Source organism: Notolepis coatsorum, assembly GCF_963971535.1.
Source record: "Notolepis coatsorum genome assembly, chromosome: 19".
Lineage (NCBI taxonomy): Eukaryota > Metazoa > Chordata > Actinopteri > Aulopiformes > Paralepididae > Notolepis > Notolepis coatsorum.
Window position 1 is genome coordinate 5,140,602 of NC_140183.1, and position 20,167 is coordinate 5,160,768.

The window sequence follows — 20,167 nt, forward strand, 5'->3', positions numbered from 1 at the left end:
ACTCCGAGTGCCAACCTACCGCCCGGCCTAATGGTGGCCAACGTGGTGGCACACGCCCTAAATGGAAGGGTGCCTGTGCGTCTGTTAAACCTGACAGACGCAGCCATCGTGCTCCGGCCCCGGTCCCGACTGGCAGAACTCCACCGCCCCCGTCAAATACTGCCCAAAGAAAGGGTGACCGTGGAAGAAGTCGCCGTAGGATTGAGGGTGACGGCGATTGAAGCCGGAGACAACCCAGGCTTCGGGGACAGCCTTACCAAACATATTTATATTATTCAAATAAACTCAAACATGTTCCGTTGTGATGTCACAGTATGATGTCATAATAGACCATTCTAGAACATTTGTGATGTCACAGTATGATGTCATAATAGAACATTCTAGAACATTTGTGATGTCACAGTATGATGTCATAATAGGACATTCTATAACATTTGTGATGGCACAGTATGATGTCATAATAGAACATTCTAGAACATTATGATGTCACAGTATGTCATAATAAACATTCTAGAGAACATTTGTGTTCTATATCTATTCAACAATTCTCTCGGATCTCATTGTGCATCTTGAAACAGGACTGAACAGTACTGAACAGATAGACTAAACAACACATAAATTGAAGCCTGCATTTCTCAACCAACCAACCTGCCTACCGTTTTGCTGTGGAAAGAATACAGACCCTCTCCCGTTGGCCGGCGGTGATTGATTGATTGATTGAAAAGTTTATTAACAGATTGCAGAATGGATACAGTACAGTACAGCTCAATACATACAATTGTTAAGGGGATGCAGACCAGAGAAAGACTTTCGTCTTGTTTACATCAGGGTCCCCCATTTTCAATTCATCATAACATAGATATGACACACACGACATACAGATAGACCGTACTGCTACATCTATACATTTATGACATACCAGATTTGCAAATACAGTACTGTTTGTGATACAAAAAGTGTCCAGAAAAATAGTGTCTTTGACGTAGAAACTGTACATTGGAGGAGGTTGGGGGTGGGTGGGGGGGGGGGGGGGGAGGGCTGTACATTGGAGGTAGGGGGGGGGTGCACTGTACATTGGAATACTGACAAAGCCATACTTGGTCATTTACTGTACAACTGGGTTAGGACATTTACAGGGGCCAGTTTCGAATTGCAGTCTCCCGTAGGTGTTCTTTGAGAGTGTTTTTGAAAGTGGGTAGTGATTCACATTCCTTTACAGCTTTGGGTAGGGCGTTCCACATTGATGTGGCATAATTGCGAAACGTGTTTAGTCCATTGTTTGAGCCGAATCTGGGTTTAACATGATTTGTGGAGCTCCCTCTGGTGTTGTGATGTGGTATTCACTGACCTTTGGGAAGTATTTTGACATGTACATGGGTACCTTGGTCGTGTAGTGTATCTTGTAGACCAGGCCCATTGCAAGTTGCTGTACTATGTCGTCTACTCTAAGCCATCCTAGGTTGTCAAATTGGGCAGGGGTGAGGTGGGTTCTAGGAGTAAGGTCAAGCAGTAGTCTGACCAGTTTGTTTTGAGATGTTTGCGATTTGGTTTTTAGTGCCTTTGAGGTGCTTTGGTACACTTTCACAATTTCCCCTTGCAGAATTGTCTAGTTTTTTGTATTATTATTTATTTTCAATTTATGGTCGAAATAAATAAACGCATTCATTCAAGATATCTGGCCGCGCGCGGATCTCGCAGCTGTGCCCGCACAGTGCACAGCGCCGCTGGCTCTGCGGCTCTGCAGCTGCATACTATTGGTTTGTTTCCCCCAATACCAAGATGGCGGCGGTCTCGTGACGTCAGAGTGTCTTCGAGTCGACGCCGGCTGACGTCAGTTCCCGCTGGCTTTTCCGCCACACTTGAAACATCCCGGCGGTGATGATCTCTGGAGTCGCGTTTAGGATTCTAAGTTAAAATGATGAACAACAAGCCAGCCGTCATAGCCATAGGCAGACATTAATGACAGTTTCTATAGTAACAACAACAGCGTATATTGCACTGTCTCCACACAGCAGGGGAGTGTATCATGTCTCTGCTGCCTCCAGAGAAAGCCTCCGAGCTGAAGCACATCATTCACAACCATCTGATCAAGGTGAGGGATTGATTGATTGATTGATTGAAAATTGTATTAACAGATTGCAGAAGGGAGTGACTGCGGTCAAGCCAGCCGTCTTTCACTTTTGCGTGGTCAAACCAGCCGCTCCTGTTTTTATTCGAGTGCGCGATGAGTTCTACAGGTTTACGTGAATGCATTTAAAACAACCCTGGGAAACTGTTGTAATGAACCGAAGTTACTTTCGAATACAGTCAATCAATAGGCCGTTTCGTATGTGCAGTATATTATTGAATATCGAATCAATAGGACGTTTCGTATCATGTGCAGTAACAGTATTATATATTCGACCACTAAAGCCACAGACAATTCCACCGAGGAACACTTCCGGTGAGGATTTCAAAGTAAAGGATGGCATGTGGGTAATTTCTATTATTTGCGATTGAGGAACAGGGTAATTTATGAGAATATTGTTAGGACTTATTGCTTCATACACTTGTTGCACAAATACTATCAACTACTTTTACTGTGTACTTTTTGAGAATGGCAAAATTCCCCCCAGAGAAGAAGGAGCATTTGATGTTGGATAAAAAACATTTATTCCATATAAGTAGTTTATGACACTGCCATGTTTGTACTTAATACTTCTTAAGACTACTTGCTCAAATAATATGAAGTACTTTTACTGTGTACTTTTTGAGTAATTTGATTTTCAAAGTCCTCTCCATAGAACAAGCATGAGCATTTTCGACTAACTTTGATTTGGGATAAAAACCATTTCTTCCATGAGTAGTTTATGAAACTGCCATGATGGTTGTACTTAGTACTTCTTAGACTACTTGTACAAATAATATGAACTACTTTTACTGTGTAATTTGATTTTCAAAGTCCTCAAGAATGAGCATTTTCGACTAACTTTTTAATGTGGGATAAAAACCATTTCTTCCATAAGTGGTTTCTGAAACTGCCATGGTTGTACAAAGACTTTCGTCTTGTTTACATCATCAGGGTCCCCCATTTTCAATTCATAGACATTTATGACATACAGGACATACAGATAGACAGTACTGATACATCTATACATTTATGACATCAGATTTACAAATACAGTAAGGTTTGTGATACAAAAATAGTCAAAAAAATAGAGTATATACATTTGACAACTCCATCTAACGTTGCTGTGGTCCTGAGACTAACGGTTATTCACCTAACGTAAACGAACAGATGTTGGAATACATTATAATTGCTTCACTCCTCATAGTTAGCTAACGTTAACTAGGTATTAGGCTTGGGCGGTATCACTTTTTTCATACCGTTATACCTTGATTACATAATACCCCGGTGTACGGTATTGAACGGTATGACTTTCATTTTCATCAGCGGGGGGGGGGGGGGGGGGCAACCCGTGTTACCAAGTAAACAAATCGCGTAGATGGCCAGTTAGCCCGCAGCATCCGAGTGCTACTATCATTAGCTCTCAGAATGGTAGCCACTAGACAGAAGCCTGCAGCATCCTAGTAATACTAACGTTAACTCTCAGAATGGTAGCCAGGAGCCCCGCAGCACCCTAGTACTAGTAACGTTAGTATTGTGTATTCAAAAACGCACCGGACTGTGACGTAACGTTTTACCGTTTATTTGCTTGCTCCACCAGTCCACAACAACACACACTCTACTTTACCACAACGCTTTACAGTATTTTCACAGCACTGTCGCAACATTACCGTAAAGCGTGACCACCGTTGTGATACACATACACAACAGTTAGATCTCAGAACAGCCAGTTAGCCCGCAGCACCAGGCAGCAACGGTAAGCGTGTCTCGACTCTCATTTAATTTCCAGTGAAGCGGGTTTTCCCCTCCTCCTCCTGTGTATAGACAACCAGCTCTGCGGCTCGCTGCCTTGCTCCACTAGTGACTCGAGAACTGGTCTCGCCCTCTGCTGGCGCGTGTGTGCAGTGCACTACAACCAACCACTGTTAAAACTCCGTTTCACTGTAATATAAACTGAAATGGATCTGTGATTTTGACGGTATTGATTTTCAATACCGTCGGTATCTCTAAATACCCCGGTATACCGTAATACCGTCATACCGCCCATGCCTACTAGGTATACTCTCTTTTTTAGACTCTTTTTGTATCACAAACAGTACTGTATTTGTAAATCTGATATGTCATAAATGTATAGATGTAGCAGTACTGTCTATCTGTATGTCATATATGTTATGATGAATTGAAAATGGGGGACCCTGATGTAAACAAGACGAAAGTCTTTCTCTGGTCTGCATCCCCTTAACAATTGTGTGTATTGAGCCGTACTGTGTTGTACCCATTCTGCAATCTGGTAATAAAAATGTCAATCAATCAATCAATCAATCAATGTGGTTCTGAGACCAACATTTGTTAACCTAACGTAAACTAACAGACGTTGGAATACATTATAATTGCTTTAACTTACTCCTCATAGTTAGCTAACGTTAACTAGGTAGCCAGCTGATATTTGAGTATGAACTGCTTCCTATTTGAATGGCTAGCTATGAATTCTAGTAAAACAGGCAATGCATGCTAAATTAAATGGCAATGTCATCTTTCGTTGGTTTGGATCAGTAATAGGAGGCTTGTTTACTCTGAGAGTCGGGTGTGTGTGGTTGTAGCAGGGTAGGAATTATTATTTGAAGACCCCAAGATAACCAAGTACCATTGTGTTTACAGATACATCTGTGAAAATCTTCTCAAAACTCATAACTCATAAATAATAGTACTGTATATTTGTATATCTGGTATGTCATAAATGTCTGGATGTAACAGTACTGTCTGTATGTCATGTCATGTATGTCGTATATGAATTGGAAAATGGGGGACCCTGATGTAAACAAGAAGATGAAAGTCTTTCTCTGGTCTGCATCCCCTTAACAATTGTGTGTATTGAGCCGTACTGTATTGTACACATTCTGCAATCTGTCAATCAAAACCTTATAATAATAATAATAATAATAATAATAATAATAATAATAATAATAATAATAATAATAACTTGTACTTTATTGTCCCAGAGGGGACATTATTTATCAGCATTTGATCCTCCTATAACCACCTGGGAGCAGTGCGCTGCCACAAGCAGCTAGGGCTTCAGTGTCTTGCTCAAGGACACACCAACAACACGACACGCTCCACCCTACCAACACCGTTCTCTAGGGCTGTCCCCGACTAAGGATTTGGATGGTCGACTATGATTGGCCAACATTTGCTGTTAGTCGACTATTGGTCGACTAAAAAAAAAAAAAAAAAAAAAGTATAATATTTTTAATATTGAAAAAAAAAAGTTTACATTTTGTATCATTCCATTTGGGCTGTGGGCGGTGCTTAATGTCTGAAGGAGTCGACTGAAGGCTTCTTGTCCTCTGCAAAAGCATGCAATTGGTCCACTGATGGTGGATACATCTTGATATTTGTCTAGTCTAGTGTGTTCATTAGATGGGTGAAATCCTCTTTCAGTGCCTCTGTGCCTGTTTTCGTAGGCAGTTAGCCTCTGGTATGCGTGCCATTAGCGTTAGCCGCGCTTCTAGGCCTCTTTTCTTTTGGAAAGAATGATACAAAAAAAAAATATATATATATATTTATTTTTATTATATTCGACTAAGAGGTTGGCCAGTCGACTACGGCTCCTTTCGACTAATAGGGGTCAGCCCTACCGTTCTCCCTCTTCGGCCACTGCGCTCTGTAACTGTGTCGTTGTTGTTTACAGATGGACATCCACGGGAGGATCCGAGAGGTGCTGGCTGAGACCGTGAGGGAGGACCTGGGTCCCGCGCGGCACACGTTCTCCGAGAGGGACATTCTACACGCTCTGCAGCGCAGGGGCATCGTGGACGACGTGATGAAGGATCTACAGTTCATCAAGGTTTCTGTCCCTTTCTGCTAGACGGACACTCTCTCTTAAAACACTATTCAAGGGGGCGGCTGGGTAGCGCAGTGGAGAATCTCACTCGCCTACCTACCACCGCAGAGACTCTGGGATCGAATCCAGCTGTCAGCGGTACCTCCGGCTTGGTCAGTCGTCCCTTACTAACACAATTGGCAGTGTTAGCGGGTGGGAGGCCGGCGGGGTATGTGGGTGTGTGTCCTGATTGTTGTAAACTGCGGTTCCTACTGGTCGGGTCGGTCCTGGGGGCGCCTGTTCAGCAGGGAGGGGATCGGGGGGAAATAGCGCGAACCTCCGCACGCGTTACGTTCCTCCAGTGAGAGTCCTCGCTGTCCTCTCGGCTGGCTGACTCCACATGTATCAGAGGAGCCAAGTGGTAGTTCTACACCCTCCCCAGGCCGACAGTGGGGCAATGTGCGCAACGACCAGGAAGGGAATTGGCATAAGGACTAAATTGGGATGGGAGGAAAAAATACAGAAAAAGTGAGAAAAAATCAAATACAAATAAAAATAAAACACTATTCAGACTGGCACACGTGGTGTCATGATCGCAAAGGAGACATGAGGGCAATTAGGGGGGAAATGAACGGCAGGTGACGCCACTGAAGAAGTTCTTGACGTGTGCAGTCTGTGCACACCACATTTCGTAAATATCAGGAATGTCAATTTCAGTATTTCAAATGAAATATTTTCTCATGTTTAATGTCAAAACTAACTACATTAGCCTAGCTTAGCATATCCTCTTGGTTGGTTGTACATTACCTTTTTTTAAAGGCAAAATACATCATCGATACCAAAAGGAAAGTTAATTATGTCCAAACATTTCTAAGACCATAAACATGGCAAAGTTGTTGCTCAAATGAGCCTTATGTACTGGTATAAATCATTTGAATATCTTTAATATTCAGTTTGGGGAATCTATTTGTGGTGGACCCTGGACACTGACTGACATTGACCTATTGACCTTTTGCTCATTCACAGTCGCACTGTTTTGCTTTGTGTAGGAAGCGCCAGCAGACCCAGAACCGGGTTCTCCTTCAAAACCTGCCACCCACTTTGTTGACAAAGAGCCGACCCAGTTAAAGAAAAGTAAGTTGTACATAAATTGATGAACTGCTGCCCCTCACGTTGTAATCGATATATATTCTAATGACCCGCCGCCCCTCACGTTCTAATCGATATTCTAATGACCCGCCGCCCCCCACATTGTAATCGATATATATTCGAATGACCCTCACGTTGTAATCGTTGTGATTACTGTGCGTGTGTTCTTATACACTTACGTTGTCACAAGATTACATTACATTCAAATTTATTGTCATCATATGGCACAAGTACAGTACAATTGGTTGATCTAGCGTGAATTGGTACTCGGTAGTACCGATGCAATTCGGTCGGTACTAGGGATGCTCGATATTGGCTTTTTTACAGATACCGATATACCGATATTGTCCAACTCTTAATTTCCGATGCCGATATCAACCGATACCGATATATGCAGGGTTTCCCCCCCCCAAAAAATGGAATAATTTCAGGTAATTAACATTACATATCTCTTGTCGTGGAATTAACACAACATTATGCATACTTTTGACAATAAATTAAATCAGAATTTGTTCTTACTTGCTTGCCTGGGTAAATAAAGGTTATAGAAATGTAAAAAAAAATAAATTTGTTTTGAAAACCGATACAGATATTTTCCGATATCACATTTTAATGCCGATATCGGCCGATAATATCGGACATCCCTAGTCGGTCCCCTTAAAAGTACAGAGTTCAGTACCCAACCCTAGTTTCAACGCAGTAAGCTTCCTAGTCTTTCGACGGACACTTGTGCTCGCTGAATCCAAACATTAGTCTTTGCCCCTTGTGATAAAAACAGGCAATATGCCATGTGTCCTACTAGCTTATTAACCCTTTCACTGCCGCACTACCAAACGGTTAACCCTTCCACTGCCACACTACAGAATGTTAACCCTTTACTATCACACTAAAGTATTCAAAACGGTATACAACGGAAATGTACCAATGGAAAAAAACAATCTTTTTTTTGTACATGTTGACTGCAAGCAAGTCATTGATAAGCGAGGGGTGTTTTAGACCCATAGCCATAATTTAAGATATAGTTTAAGCCTTCGCAAATTTCCCCCAGACCTCCCATTGACTTCCTTATTGGCACGGTAGCCCTATTATGGTCAAAGGGGCGTGGCTCTGAATGTGTTAAGGCCATGCTCAAAACCCACCTATTCGCCATAAACAATCCATGAGCTAGTTTTTGTATTGTAGTATGTGTGGTGTATTTTTTTTTTTTTATTATTGGTCTTTTTCCCCCTCCATTTTCCTCCGATTTTCTCCCCATCCCAATGTTAGTCGTATGCCAATTCCCAGTCCCTTCCTGGTCGCTGCGCACTTACCCCCCACAGTCAGATCATCTGGGAGAGTGGAGGCTACCACGTGCTTCCTCCGACACACGTCCAGCCAATCACCGCTTCTTTTCACCTGGCAGCGCGGATTCTCATTGAGAGGGCGTAGCGTGTGGGAGGACCACACTATCCCCCTCACGTCCAATCCGCGCTTAGCAGGCGCCCCGACCGAACTGTAGGAGTCGCTGTTTACAACGACCCGGACCCACCCCGCCAGCTTCTCCCACCCTCTGATACAGCCAATTGTATCAGTGCAGACGGCCAGCCAAGCTGGTGACAACCCCGGAGCTGTGAGCTGGATTCGAACAGGCAAATCCAGCTCAGCTCCGGGGCTGGTGACGAACGCAATCTCCGCTCGGCCACCTAACCGCCCTATGTGTGGTGTATTCTGTTCTCTTATCTGCTTGGTTGGACTGCATGTATTTATTTCTGTTTTCGTATTGTTCCCGTCTTTTTTTGTTTCTCCGTCTCTCCCGGGATGCGCCCCGGGCCGATGTAACTATTGGTTGAGGGGCGCAATATAAATAAATGTATCATATCGTATGATATCGTGGTCGCCTCCGCCGTCGGTGAGTGAATGCACACTGATGATGAAGGCCGGACGGTCGAAAACGTTTTGTGCGTATTAAAACAAACGATATTCCTCGAGTGCGGTCCCTACCCTTTTTTTCTAGGGATGGCCGATATTATCGGCCGACCGATATTATCGGCCGATATCGGCAGTAAAATGTGATATCGGAAAATATCGGTATCGGTAAAAAAACCCAAAAAAAACAATAACAATATTGCATCCAGTGAAATTATTAGTTACCTGAAATTATTCCGTTTTTTTGGCGGGGAAACCCTGCATATATCGGTATCGGTTGATATCGGTATCGGAAATTAAGAGTTGGACAATATCGGAATATCGGTATCGGTAAAAAAGCCAATATCGAGCATCCCTACTTTTTTCTACTTGTGAAATGTGAGGAACAAATTGTAAAGCGCTTTGGATAAAAGCGATGTATAAATGCACCAGCGTTTACCTACCCTCTGGTTGAGATCTCCCCTGATGACAATCTTCTCTCGTCCTCCTTCACAGCCCTCATGGACCCGGCACGGAGGCACCTTTACCTGCAGGTGTTGGGCGGTAAGGCCTTTCTGGAGCACCTGCAGGAGGCCGAGCCGCTGCCGGGCCAGGTGTGCTCCACCTTCACGCTCCACCTGCACTTCCGCAACCAGAGGTTCCGCTCCAAGCCGGTGCCGTGTGCCTGCGAGCCGGACCTGCGCGAGGGCTTCCTGCTGGAGGTCCACCGAGACGGCCTGGGTGCGTGGTACACACACACACACACACACACACACGCACACGCACACGCACGCACACACACACACACACACACACACACACACACACACACACACACACACACACACACACACACACACACACACACACACACACACACACACACACACACACACACACGAGGGCTTCCTGCTGGAGGTCCACAGAGACGGCGTGGGTGCGTGGGTTTCTCTCAACGTCACGATAACATACAGTACATCCACATTCACACACATTCAAACCTGCAGTAAATACATTAAAGGTCCCATGTTTTGCTATTCCTTTCACTATTTGGGCAATTTTACACAATTCCTGTGAGTACATCTGTAAGGTTTAAATAATTTTTTTTTTTTAAAGATTTATTTCTTGGCGTTTTATCGCTTTATTTCTACTGGGCAGTCCAGTAGAGAGAGACAGAGGAGGAATGGGAGACAGAGTGGGGGGAAGACATTCGGCAAATAACGACGGGTTCGGGAGTCGAACCCAGGTCGGCCGTGTCGCGGCTGAGCGCGCTATGTGGTTCGCCCCAGGTTTAAATTTTTTTAAATGCATTTCTAATCAAGTACTCTAAAGCAGCATTTTTCCACTTCAAGATTTCAAGCTGTTTTGGGCTGGGCTCCGCCCCCATACTCGCAAAGCGCTTTGAGTGACAGTCACCCACACAGTGTGATACATACGAGAGAGAGAGCGAGCGAGAGAGAGAGAGAGAGGAGAGATCGCTCCGTCAGCGGCTCGACTCACGATTGTGTGTAAAATGCAGGTTGGAGAGATAGAGATAGAGAGGGAGAGTCGGGAACAGGGAAACCGCTTCCGCATTATTCCCACTGCTCCGTTGTTGAGCGAATTGTTGATTGTGGGCGGTGACTACAACCAGGGGCTGAGATATGCAGATCAGTGCCTTATTCACGTCAGCAAAACAGTCAAATCAGAATGGCTTAGTTCAGTGGGGGAGGATCTCGTGACATCTGAACTAGAGCAATCCACCAAAATGAGAATCTGAGACACGGACATTGTTGATACAACCACCCATTGCTAGAAAACAATGCTAAACACTGGAAAAGGCTATTTATAAGACAGGGGACCCTTTAAAAATTAAAGTGATTATTAAAAAAAAAACTAAAAGTATATACAGGTGAAATATTTCAAGCCTTTATTTGTTTTGATTTAGATGAGTATGCCTTGCAGCTCATGAAAACCCCAAATTCAGTATCTCAGACATTTTTTATATTACATAAGACCAATAAAAATATATGCTGCAGATGTTCTACCAGTCTGTGGAGGCTAGTGCCCTCTTTTTCGCTGTGGTATGCTGGGGGGGGGGGGGGGGGGGGGGCAACACCAACACAGACAAAATAAACAAACTGGTAAAAAAAAGCAAGCTCTGTGGGACCTGGACCGTCTGCAGGTGGTGGCAGAGGGGAGGACGAGGAGGAAGCTGCATGCTATCCTTGAGAACCCCTGCCACCCCCTCTATGATGAGCTGACCGCAATGCGATCCACATTTAGCCACAGACTCATCCCCCCCCGACATACCACAAAGCGCTTTGGGCAGTCCTTTGTGCCGGTGGCAATCAGGCTCCACAACCAAGCAGGGCCAGGACGGACGGGCCAACTGCTGTGAACTGGAGGAGCTGGGTTGTGGACTGTAACCAATTAATTAAATTATTTAACAACACATTCATGATTGGACTTGTTTCTTTTTCACCACTTTTTTTTGCTATTTTTAGTCCTATTTTAGCTATTTTTATCCCTGTGTACTTGTCCATCTTGTTTTTAACACATACTAATAAGTGTATGTTATGTATAAACTGTTTTTTTAATTGCTGTTTTTAAATTGCTGTTACGCTGTTTATGCTGTAAAGGACATCTTAATCTCCCCTCGGGGATAAATAAAGGTTTTCAATTCAATTCAATATATATTTAATATAGAAATGTCAGCCTGTTCACTCGGTACTTAGTTTGGGCTCCTTTTGCACAAATTACTGCATCAATGCGGCGAAATAAATGGACTTTTCCACGATATTCTAATTTATTGAGCTGCACCTGTATATACAGTGTATATATATATAAACATGATGTACTAAGAGTGGAATAGAATCTTATAATTTCCTTTAAGTAACGCCCACACTTCCACCTTTCATGACAGACATATGGTTCCCAGAGTTGAACAAAGTCTTTCAGCTTTGCCCTCAGCGATGGAAGTCAGTCTTTCTGCTTTGCCCTCAGCGATGGAAGTCAGTCTTTCTGCTTTGCCCTCAGCGATGGAAGTCAGTCTTTCTGCTTTGCCCTCAGCGATGTAAGTCAGTCTTTCTGCTTTGCCCTCAGCGATGTAAGTCAGTCTTTCTGCTTTGCCCTCAGTGATGGAAGTCAGTCTTTCTGCTTTGCCCTCAGCGATGTAAGTCAGTCTTTCTGCTTTGCCCTCAGTGATGTAAGTCAGTCTTTCTGCTTTGCCCGTAGCGATGGAAGTCAGTCTTTCCAGGCCGATACAGTCTGAAAGCTCCTGTATCCACATTCTCAGTGTTGGAGCATCCATACTCTTCCAACATGGCGCAGTAGCTCTCCTGGCCGGGAGGAGCCCATTGTGATTATCATTGAATTCGAACAGCCTGTAACCTCTGCTGAAACTCCACCTCACACGCTCCTCCTCCACTCTCTGTGTTTTAGGAGAGGGCGGCAAGATGGCCGACGCCACCACCATGCTGTCCATCTGTGATCCGGTCCACATGGTGCTGATAAAGACGGACACCTCCAGTGAGACGACCTTGGTGTCCTCCCACTTTCTGGACTGGAGGACCAGCCTCTGCGCGCCCAACGGGAAGACCTGTGTCGCCCTGGAGCTGCTGGGGGTGGGTGAGTAGAGCTGCTGGTCGCAGGTAGAGCTGCTGGGGGTGGGTGGGTGAGTAGAGCTGCTGGGGGTGGGTGGGTGAGTAGAGCTGCTGGGGGTGGGTGGGTGAGTAGACCTGCGGGGGGTGGGTGAGTAGAGCTGCTGGGGGTGGGTGAGTAGAGCTGCGGGGGGTGGGTGAGTAGAGCTGCTGGGGGTGGGTGGGTGAGTAGAGCTGCTGGGGGTGGGTGGGTGAGTAGAGCTGCTGGGGGTGGGTGGGTGAGTAGAGCTGCTGGGGGTGGGTGGGTGAGTAGAGCTGCTGGGGGTGGGTGAGTAGAGCTGCTGGGGGTGGGTGGGTGAGTAGAGCTGCTGGGGGTGGGTGGGTGAGTAGAGCTGCTGGGGGTGGGTGGGTGAGTAGAGCTGCTGGGGGTGGGTGGGTGAGTAGAGCTGCTGGGGGTGGGTGGGTGAGTAGAGCTGCTGGGGGTGGGTGGGTAGAGCTGCTGGGGGTGGGTGAGTAGAGCTGCTGGGGGTGGGTGGGTGAGTAGAGCTGCTGGGGGTGGGTGGGTGAGTAGAGCTGCTGGGGGTGGGTGGGTGAGTAGAGCTGCTGGGGGTGGGTGGGTGAGTAGAGCTGCTGGGGGTGGGTGGGTGAGTAGAGCTGCTGGGGGTGGGTGGGTGGGTGAGTAGGAGGATGACTGTCCCTTCATGTGTGCTCTTGTTAGGTAACATTTGAAATCATCGTTTTTTTTTTCAGGTTTATTTTTATTGTTTTTCTTTTTCATTGACAGTGAGACAAAACAATATACAAGACAAAACATATATAAATATAAAGGAACAGAACGGGACGGAAATTATATATATATATAAGACACAAACGTAGTGGAGTCAAACTGGACAAACTAGAGGTGGTGGCAGAGACGCACAAATGAATGAATGAATTAATGAATGAATTCTTTATTTAGAATGTCGAACTGTTCGACATCCTACTGCTGTTCGACTGCTAGTAGCAGAGGCTCTGACTAATAGTAACGTCAGCTGGTGTTCTTAACGTCTCTCCCCCCCCCCCCACCAGGAAGTGAGTGTAAAGTGCCAGCCGGTGTTCTTAATGTCTCTATGGAGCTCTACCCCCCTCTGATGGAGACTCTCAGCTCTGACATCATCACTACACAGGTTTGAGAGTTTTCCATAATTTAAATTTTTTTTTTAATTTAATTTTAATTTTAAATCTTTGTCTATAAATATGTCTGTATGTATGTTATCCGTCTGTCTAAATTCTGTATTACTGTATTTGTGTCTGTTCACTTTTCGGTTTATTCATTCATCTATTCATTGGTGTATGCAGTTTCATTCATTGTCACTCACTCACTCACTAAAAAATCCATCAATGAATTGAGTTTGAACAGTTTTTAGTTTCTTCATACATAGATACACACGTAAACTCCTCAAAAAAGGTTCGGAAACGTTATTTCGGTCGATTATTCCTCCCCTTTAGTAATACCAATTGGTATTGTATTCTATATCGTTGGAAAGGCTGATTAGTCACCTTTACAACGAGGTGCAACTTGTAAGGAGCATGCATTTGTGGAAAGAGCAACACTGCTAACCGTGTGGGTAGCGGCCCCAGAAGATGTGCCACAAAAACAAGAGTATACATACATTAGGGCTGGGCGATAAAACAATAACGATAATTATCGCGCTATATTTTTCCTCGATATAAATATGAAACATGGTCAATAGTTTTCTTTTTTAAATGTATTTATTATTAATGACAGTTTTATTGTTATACAGTTCGTGTTCGTGTTCTACCTCAGATTTGTGGACAGACTTAAAGTAATGGCTTTGCTTGTCCACATGACAATACTGTTCCAAATTGAGATTTCTTTTTCTCTTGTCCATTTATTTTGTTTGCTTTCTAATTTGAAATACAGTTTGAAACCGTCTGTACACAGTAGTGTGCTAATCAGACTTGAGATTTAATTTATTTAATTTATTTTTCATTATTAACACTTTCTGTGCCGTTCACGTAGTACTACGTTTCTGTGGCCCGACCGGTGAGTGCCGGAAACGTAGATCTACGCTTCTGTTTCGGTATTTATTTTAATCGCTATTGCCATTCATAATTCATCGGGGCAGCCTGTGCATGCTGTACTGAATGTGTCTGAGATCGCAGACGGTCAATACCGCCGCCTACCGCCTTGCGGCCGCTATTGCACTCCATTTGAAACTATGCGCCCGCCCGTTCATGTGCAATGCCAGATAACGTCGGAGACAGGATCGCTGTGGATATCTGGAATGGCGATCAGATAATTGGATTATTCTTTTTGCAGTACACCAGAGACCAGGTAAGGACTCTATATTACCAATATTGCGTTGATTCTATATTTTCTTTCCCGCGATTGCTCTGTCTGTGTGTGTGTGCTTGTTTGGTTGGTTATAACGTTAGCAGCAAGCTAGGCTAACGTTACGTTAGCCGCAAGCTAACCGTGGAAATGCTCACAGCGAAGTGACTTCACGTCCACGACACAAGATCCATTAGTGGGGAATTAGTATATTGAGAAGGCTTGACAACAGAGGTTCAAAGATAACTTCACGTTTATTAGCTGTTCGTTTATATTATATCATCAGGGCTTCTCCAGGTTCCAACGCTATGTGTTACTGTTGACTATTTACTTCCTGGTGTGATGTCACTTCAATTACGGCTAGCAAGACTCTCAAAAAGCAAAAGCGAGTCGAGTTGATTAGGTACCATGCAGTGAAAAGCGGCATAAGAGAATACTTCATAATGTTTCATGCAATTAAAAAGTAAATGTATATTTAGTACACATGATTTATTTATTTTAAATAACAGTGACTTTTCCTTTTTGATAAAGTCTAGTGCTTGTTGAGCATATGCATACTCTGTGCATCCCCTTAACAATTGTGTGTATTGAGCTGTACTGTATTGTACCCATTCTGCAATCTGTTAATACAATTTTCAATCAATACTTTATGTTGATGGCCTTTGTCTATAATGTGGCCACAAAAAATACAATTATTTTGTTTGTTTGCACTAAGTTAATACTTTGACAAATGTTGCCTATATTTTTCAGTCAGTTTGGTCTTTGTGTGCCAGTTCGGTCTTTGTATTTAAGGCAAACCGCTGTAAACTTTTTTTTTTACCAAATAAATGAGAAGCATGTTTAAATCAGCAATGCCCCTCTTGCTGTACCAACATCTCTCCTAGCTCTAACCGGTCACTGTCAAAATAATGTGCCTGATGTCAAACTGCCTCATTCTTTCAGTTTTTGCATGACTACGTCCTTGAGAATAACTAAAAAGTTGGATTATTTTTAGGCTATACATCTTATACTGATGTATGGTATTTACATTTAAAAAATAAAATAAAAAAAACAACGTATATCGAACCGAACCGAAAACCGTTAAACCAAAACCGTAATACGAACTGAACCGTGAATTTTGTGAACCGTTCCACCCCTAGTGTGTGTGCTTGTGTCCCGTTGGCAGTGATCACAGCACGTGATTTCTAGCGTTGATTTCAGGATGATTAGATAATCAGGCGAAAAATGGTAACGTGATAAGTGGATTTGACTAAAGGGCTGTTTTGATGGAGTTCCCTGGAATTACACAGGATCACTCTACCACTATACTCATTTTTTTTTTATCCACTTTTTCTCCCAGTTTCTATATTTTCTCCCATCCCAATTTTCGTATCATCCAATTCAACCCTCCCCTGTCACGGACGCTGTTTCTTGCCTCCCACAAGCCGGCTGCAATGTGGACTAAGTCATACATAGCACAAGTCCCCTCCGGTACCTGAGGTAACAGCAGTCGCATCTTTTCACCTGCGCAGCTCGATCTCTCAGTGGCGAGGAGTAACGCGTGGGAGGCTCACGCTGCCCCCGACACTTCCTGATTCTACTGCGCAGGCGCACTACCACTATACTCATATTCACCACGGTATAAAACGGAAATGTATAGATGAAAAAATCAGTTTTTTGCATGTTGACTGGAAGAAACCCACTGACAATCGACGGCGTTATTAGATCCATAGCTATAATATAAAATATAGGTTTAGCTCTACAAACAAGGTGAGCGTTTACATGGGGTTAATGGGCGGCAAGGCCTATGCACTTCCCGGAAGGGGGCGTGGCACCCAATGGGTTAATACCAGAATTGAGATTTTATTTATTTATTTATTTTCATTATTAATGCCAGTCATACAAGTTGTATTGTTATACAGTTCGTGTTCATGTTCTACCTCAGATTTGTGGTTTGGCAAGTAGGCCTAGTTTGTCATGTTCTGACAATAAAGAATATTCTGAAACCTTCTGGTTTCTTCAGCGGTCATTCAGCCGCAAAAAGAGCCTTTAAACTTGACAAATAATAATTTCACGTATATCGAGATAATTATCGATATCGAGTGTGATATGACATTTCTATCGTGATTCGTGATAAAATCTTTGGCCATATCGCCCAGCCCTAACATACATACATGCATATCGTCATCATAGATAATGGCGGTGAAATGAACATAGTCTTAAGTTCTCTTTGCTCTTCCTGGGTATATATTGTGATGATTGTGCGCTTGCTGTGCAGCGATCACTGGAGCGGCACAAGACTGGGTTAGGGTTAGGTACAGGTACAGGTATATTTGATTTTGATTTGAAATCTTTATTACAAACAAACGATAACAAAAGCAAAACACAACTCAATCTACATGTTCGAAAAGGAGTAGGAAGAAGTATACAATTATTTAATCCTACCCCTTTTCCACTACTCAAATGAGTGTACTATTTTAAAACATAAAAAAATAATATATATATATATATATATATATGCAAAACAAAAAAACAAACTATATATGTAAAACATGAAAGAAATAAAATAAAAATGTAAACACCCGTGAATATCAAGTCCCTTCCTCATCCCTGTACCTTGTGAACATCATTTCCTTATACATCAGTTTGAATTGTCTCATGTTTGGACATTGCTTTAGCACCACATTCAGACTGTTCCACAGTTTCACTCCACATATCGAGATGCAGTGTCTTCTCATGGTAGTGCGTACATTTAGCACCTTTAAATTGTGTTCTCCCCTCAGATTATAACCCGCCTCCCTATCGAAGAACAATTCTTGAATATTGTGATCATTAGGGTTAGTGTTAGGTACAGGTATATATTGTGATCATTAGGGTTAGTGTTAGGTACAGGTATATATTGTGATCATTAGGGTTAGGTACAGGTATATATTGTGATCATTAGGGTTAGTGTTAGGTACAGGTATATATTGTGATCATTAGGGTTAGTGTTGGGTACAGGTATATATTGTGATCATTAGGGTTAGTGTTATGTACAGGTATATATTGTGATCATTAGGGTTAGGTACAGGTACAGGTATATATTGTGATCATTAGGGTTAGGTACAGGTACAGGTATATATTGTGATCATTAGGGTTAGTGTTAGGTACAGGTATATATTGTGATCATTAGGGTTAGGTACAGGTACAGGTATATATTGTGATCATTAGGGTTAGTGTTAGGTACAGGTATATATTATGATCATTAGGGTTAGTGTTAGGTACAGGTATATATTGTGATCATTAGGGTTAGTGTTAGGTACAGGTATATATTGTGATCATTAGGGTTAGTGTTAGGTACAGGTATATATTGTGATCATTAGGGTTAGTGTTAGGTACAGGTATATATTATGATCATTAGGGTTAGTGTTAGGTACAGGTATATATTATGATCATTAGGGTTAGTGTTAGGTACAGGTATATATTGTGATCATTAGGGTTAGGTACAGGTATATATTGTGATCATTAGGGTTAGGTACAGGTACAGGTATATATTGTGATGATTGTGCGCTTGCTGTGCAGCGATCACTGGAGCGACACAAGACTGCAGAGAAGGAGCGTCTGTTCCTGGTCTACGCCAAGCAGTGGTGGAGGGAGTTCCTGGAGATCCGCTCCTCACACCAGAACAAGCTGGTGAAGATCTTCGCACAGGTTGGTGCCACGCTTCCATTCCTTGTGTTCTGGTGTGATTTGAGAAATCCACACGTTCTGGGGATTCAAACTGGCAACCTTCAGGTTTTTGACAGTACAGTACAGTGGATCCTAATCCACTCAACCCTTCACCCTGTGTATATCTGTGTTGTAAATCTGTGTGTTGTATATGTATATCTGTGTATTGTATAAGGTATGTCTCATCGATGTGTTGTATATCTGTGTTGTACATCTATGTGTTGTATATCTGTGTTGTACATCTATGTGTTGTATATCTGTGTTGTACATCTGTGTTGTATATCTGTGTTGTACATCTATGTGCTGTATATCTGTGTATTGTATAAGGTATGTCTCATCGATGTGTTGTATATCTATGTATTGTATAATGTATGTCTCATCTATGTGTTGTACATCTATGTATTGTATAAGGTATGTCTCATCTATGTGTTGTATATCTGTGTTGTATATCTATGTATTGTATACGGTATGTCTCATCTATGTGTTGTACATCTGTGTTGTATATCTATGTATTGTATAGGTATGTCTCATCTATGTGTTGTATATCTGTGTTGTATATCTATGTATTGTATAAGGTATGTCTCATCTATGTGTTGTATATCTGTGTTGTATATCTATGTATTGTATACGGTATGTCTCATCTATGTGTTGTACATCTGTGTTGTATATCTATGTATTGTATAAGGTATGTCTCATCTATGTGTTGTATATCTGTGTTGTATATCTATGTATTGTATACGGTATGTCTCATCTATGTGTTGTACATCTGTGTTGTATATCTATGTATTGTATAAGGTATGTCTCATCTATGTGTTGTATATCTGTGTTGTATATCTATGTATTGTATACGGTATGTCTCATCTATGTGTTGTACATCTGTGTTGTATATCTATGTATTGTATAAGGTATGTCTCATCTATGTGTTGTATATCTATGTATTGTATACGGTATGTCTCATCTATGTGTTGTACATCTGTGTTGTATATCTATGTATTGTATAAGGTATGTCTCATCTGTGTTGTATATCTGTGTTGTATATCTATGTATTGTATAAGGTATGTCTCATCTATGTGTTGTATATCTATGTATTGTATAAGGTATGTCTCATCTATGTGTTGTATATCTATGTATTGTATAAGGTATGTCTCATCTATGTGTTGTATATCTATGTATTGTATACGGTATGTCATCTATGTGTTGTATATCTATGTATTGTATAATGTGTCTCATCTATGTGTTTTATATCTGTGTTGTATATATATGTATTGTATAAGGTATGTCTCATCTATGTGTTGTATATCTATGTATTGTAGAAGGTATGTCTCATCTATGTGTTGTATATCTGTGTTGTATATCTATGTATTGTATAAGGTATGTCTCATCTATGTGTTGTATATCTATGTATTGTATAAGGTATGTCTCATCTATGTGTTGTACATCTGTGTTGTATATCTATGTATTGTATAGGTATGTCTCATCTATGTGTTGTATATCTGTGTTGTATATCTATGTATTGTATAAGGTATGTCTCATCTATGTGTTGTATATCTGTGTTGTATATCTATGTATTGTATACGGTATGTCTCATCTATGTGTTGTAC

At 42.4% G+C, this 20,167-nt stretch overlaps 1 protein-coding gene across 1 annotated transcript in view; it reads left to right on the forward strand.

Annotated features, from left to right (window-relative positions):
• The first annotated feature begins 1,961 nt into the window (after positions 1-1,961).
• The window catches only part of cep76 (centrosomal protein 76), a 44,434-nt gene continuing 26,228 nt past the window's right edge, over positions 1,962-20,167 (forward strand). Inside the window, exons 1-7 of the mRNA XM_084335833.1 lie at positions 1,962-2,092; positions 5,799-5,954; positions 6,980-7,064; positions 9,480-9,704; positions 12,387-12,572; positions 13,613-13,710; positions 18,420-18,548. Coding sequence (XP_084191959.1) covers positions 2,027-2,092; positions 5,799-5,954; positions 6,980-7,064; positions 9,480-9,704; positions 12,387-12,572; positions 13,613-13,710; positions 18,420-18,548 — 945 coding nt within the window. The 5' untranslated portion in view covers positions 1,962-2,026. The remainder of the gene's footprint in view (positions 2,093-5,798; positions 5,955-6,979; positions 7,065-9,479; positions 9,705-12,386; positions 12,573-13,612; positions 13,711-18,419; positions 18,549-20,167) is intronic.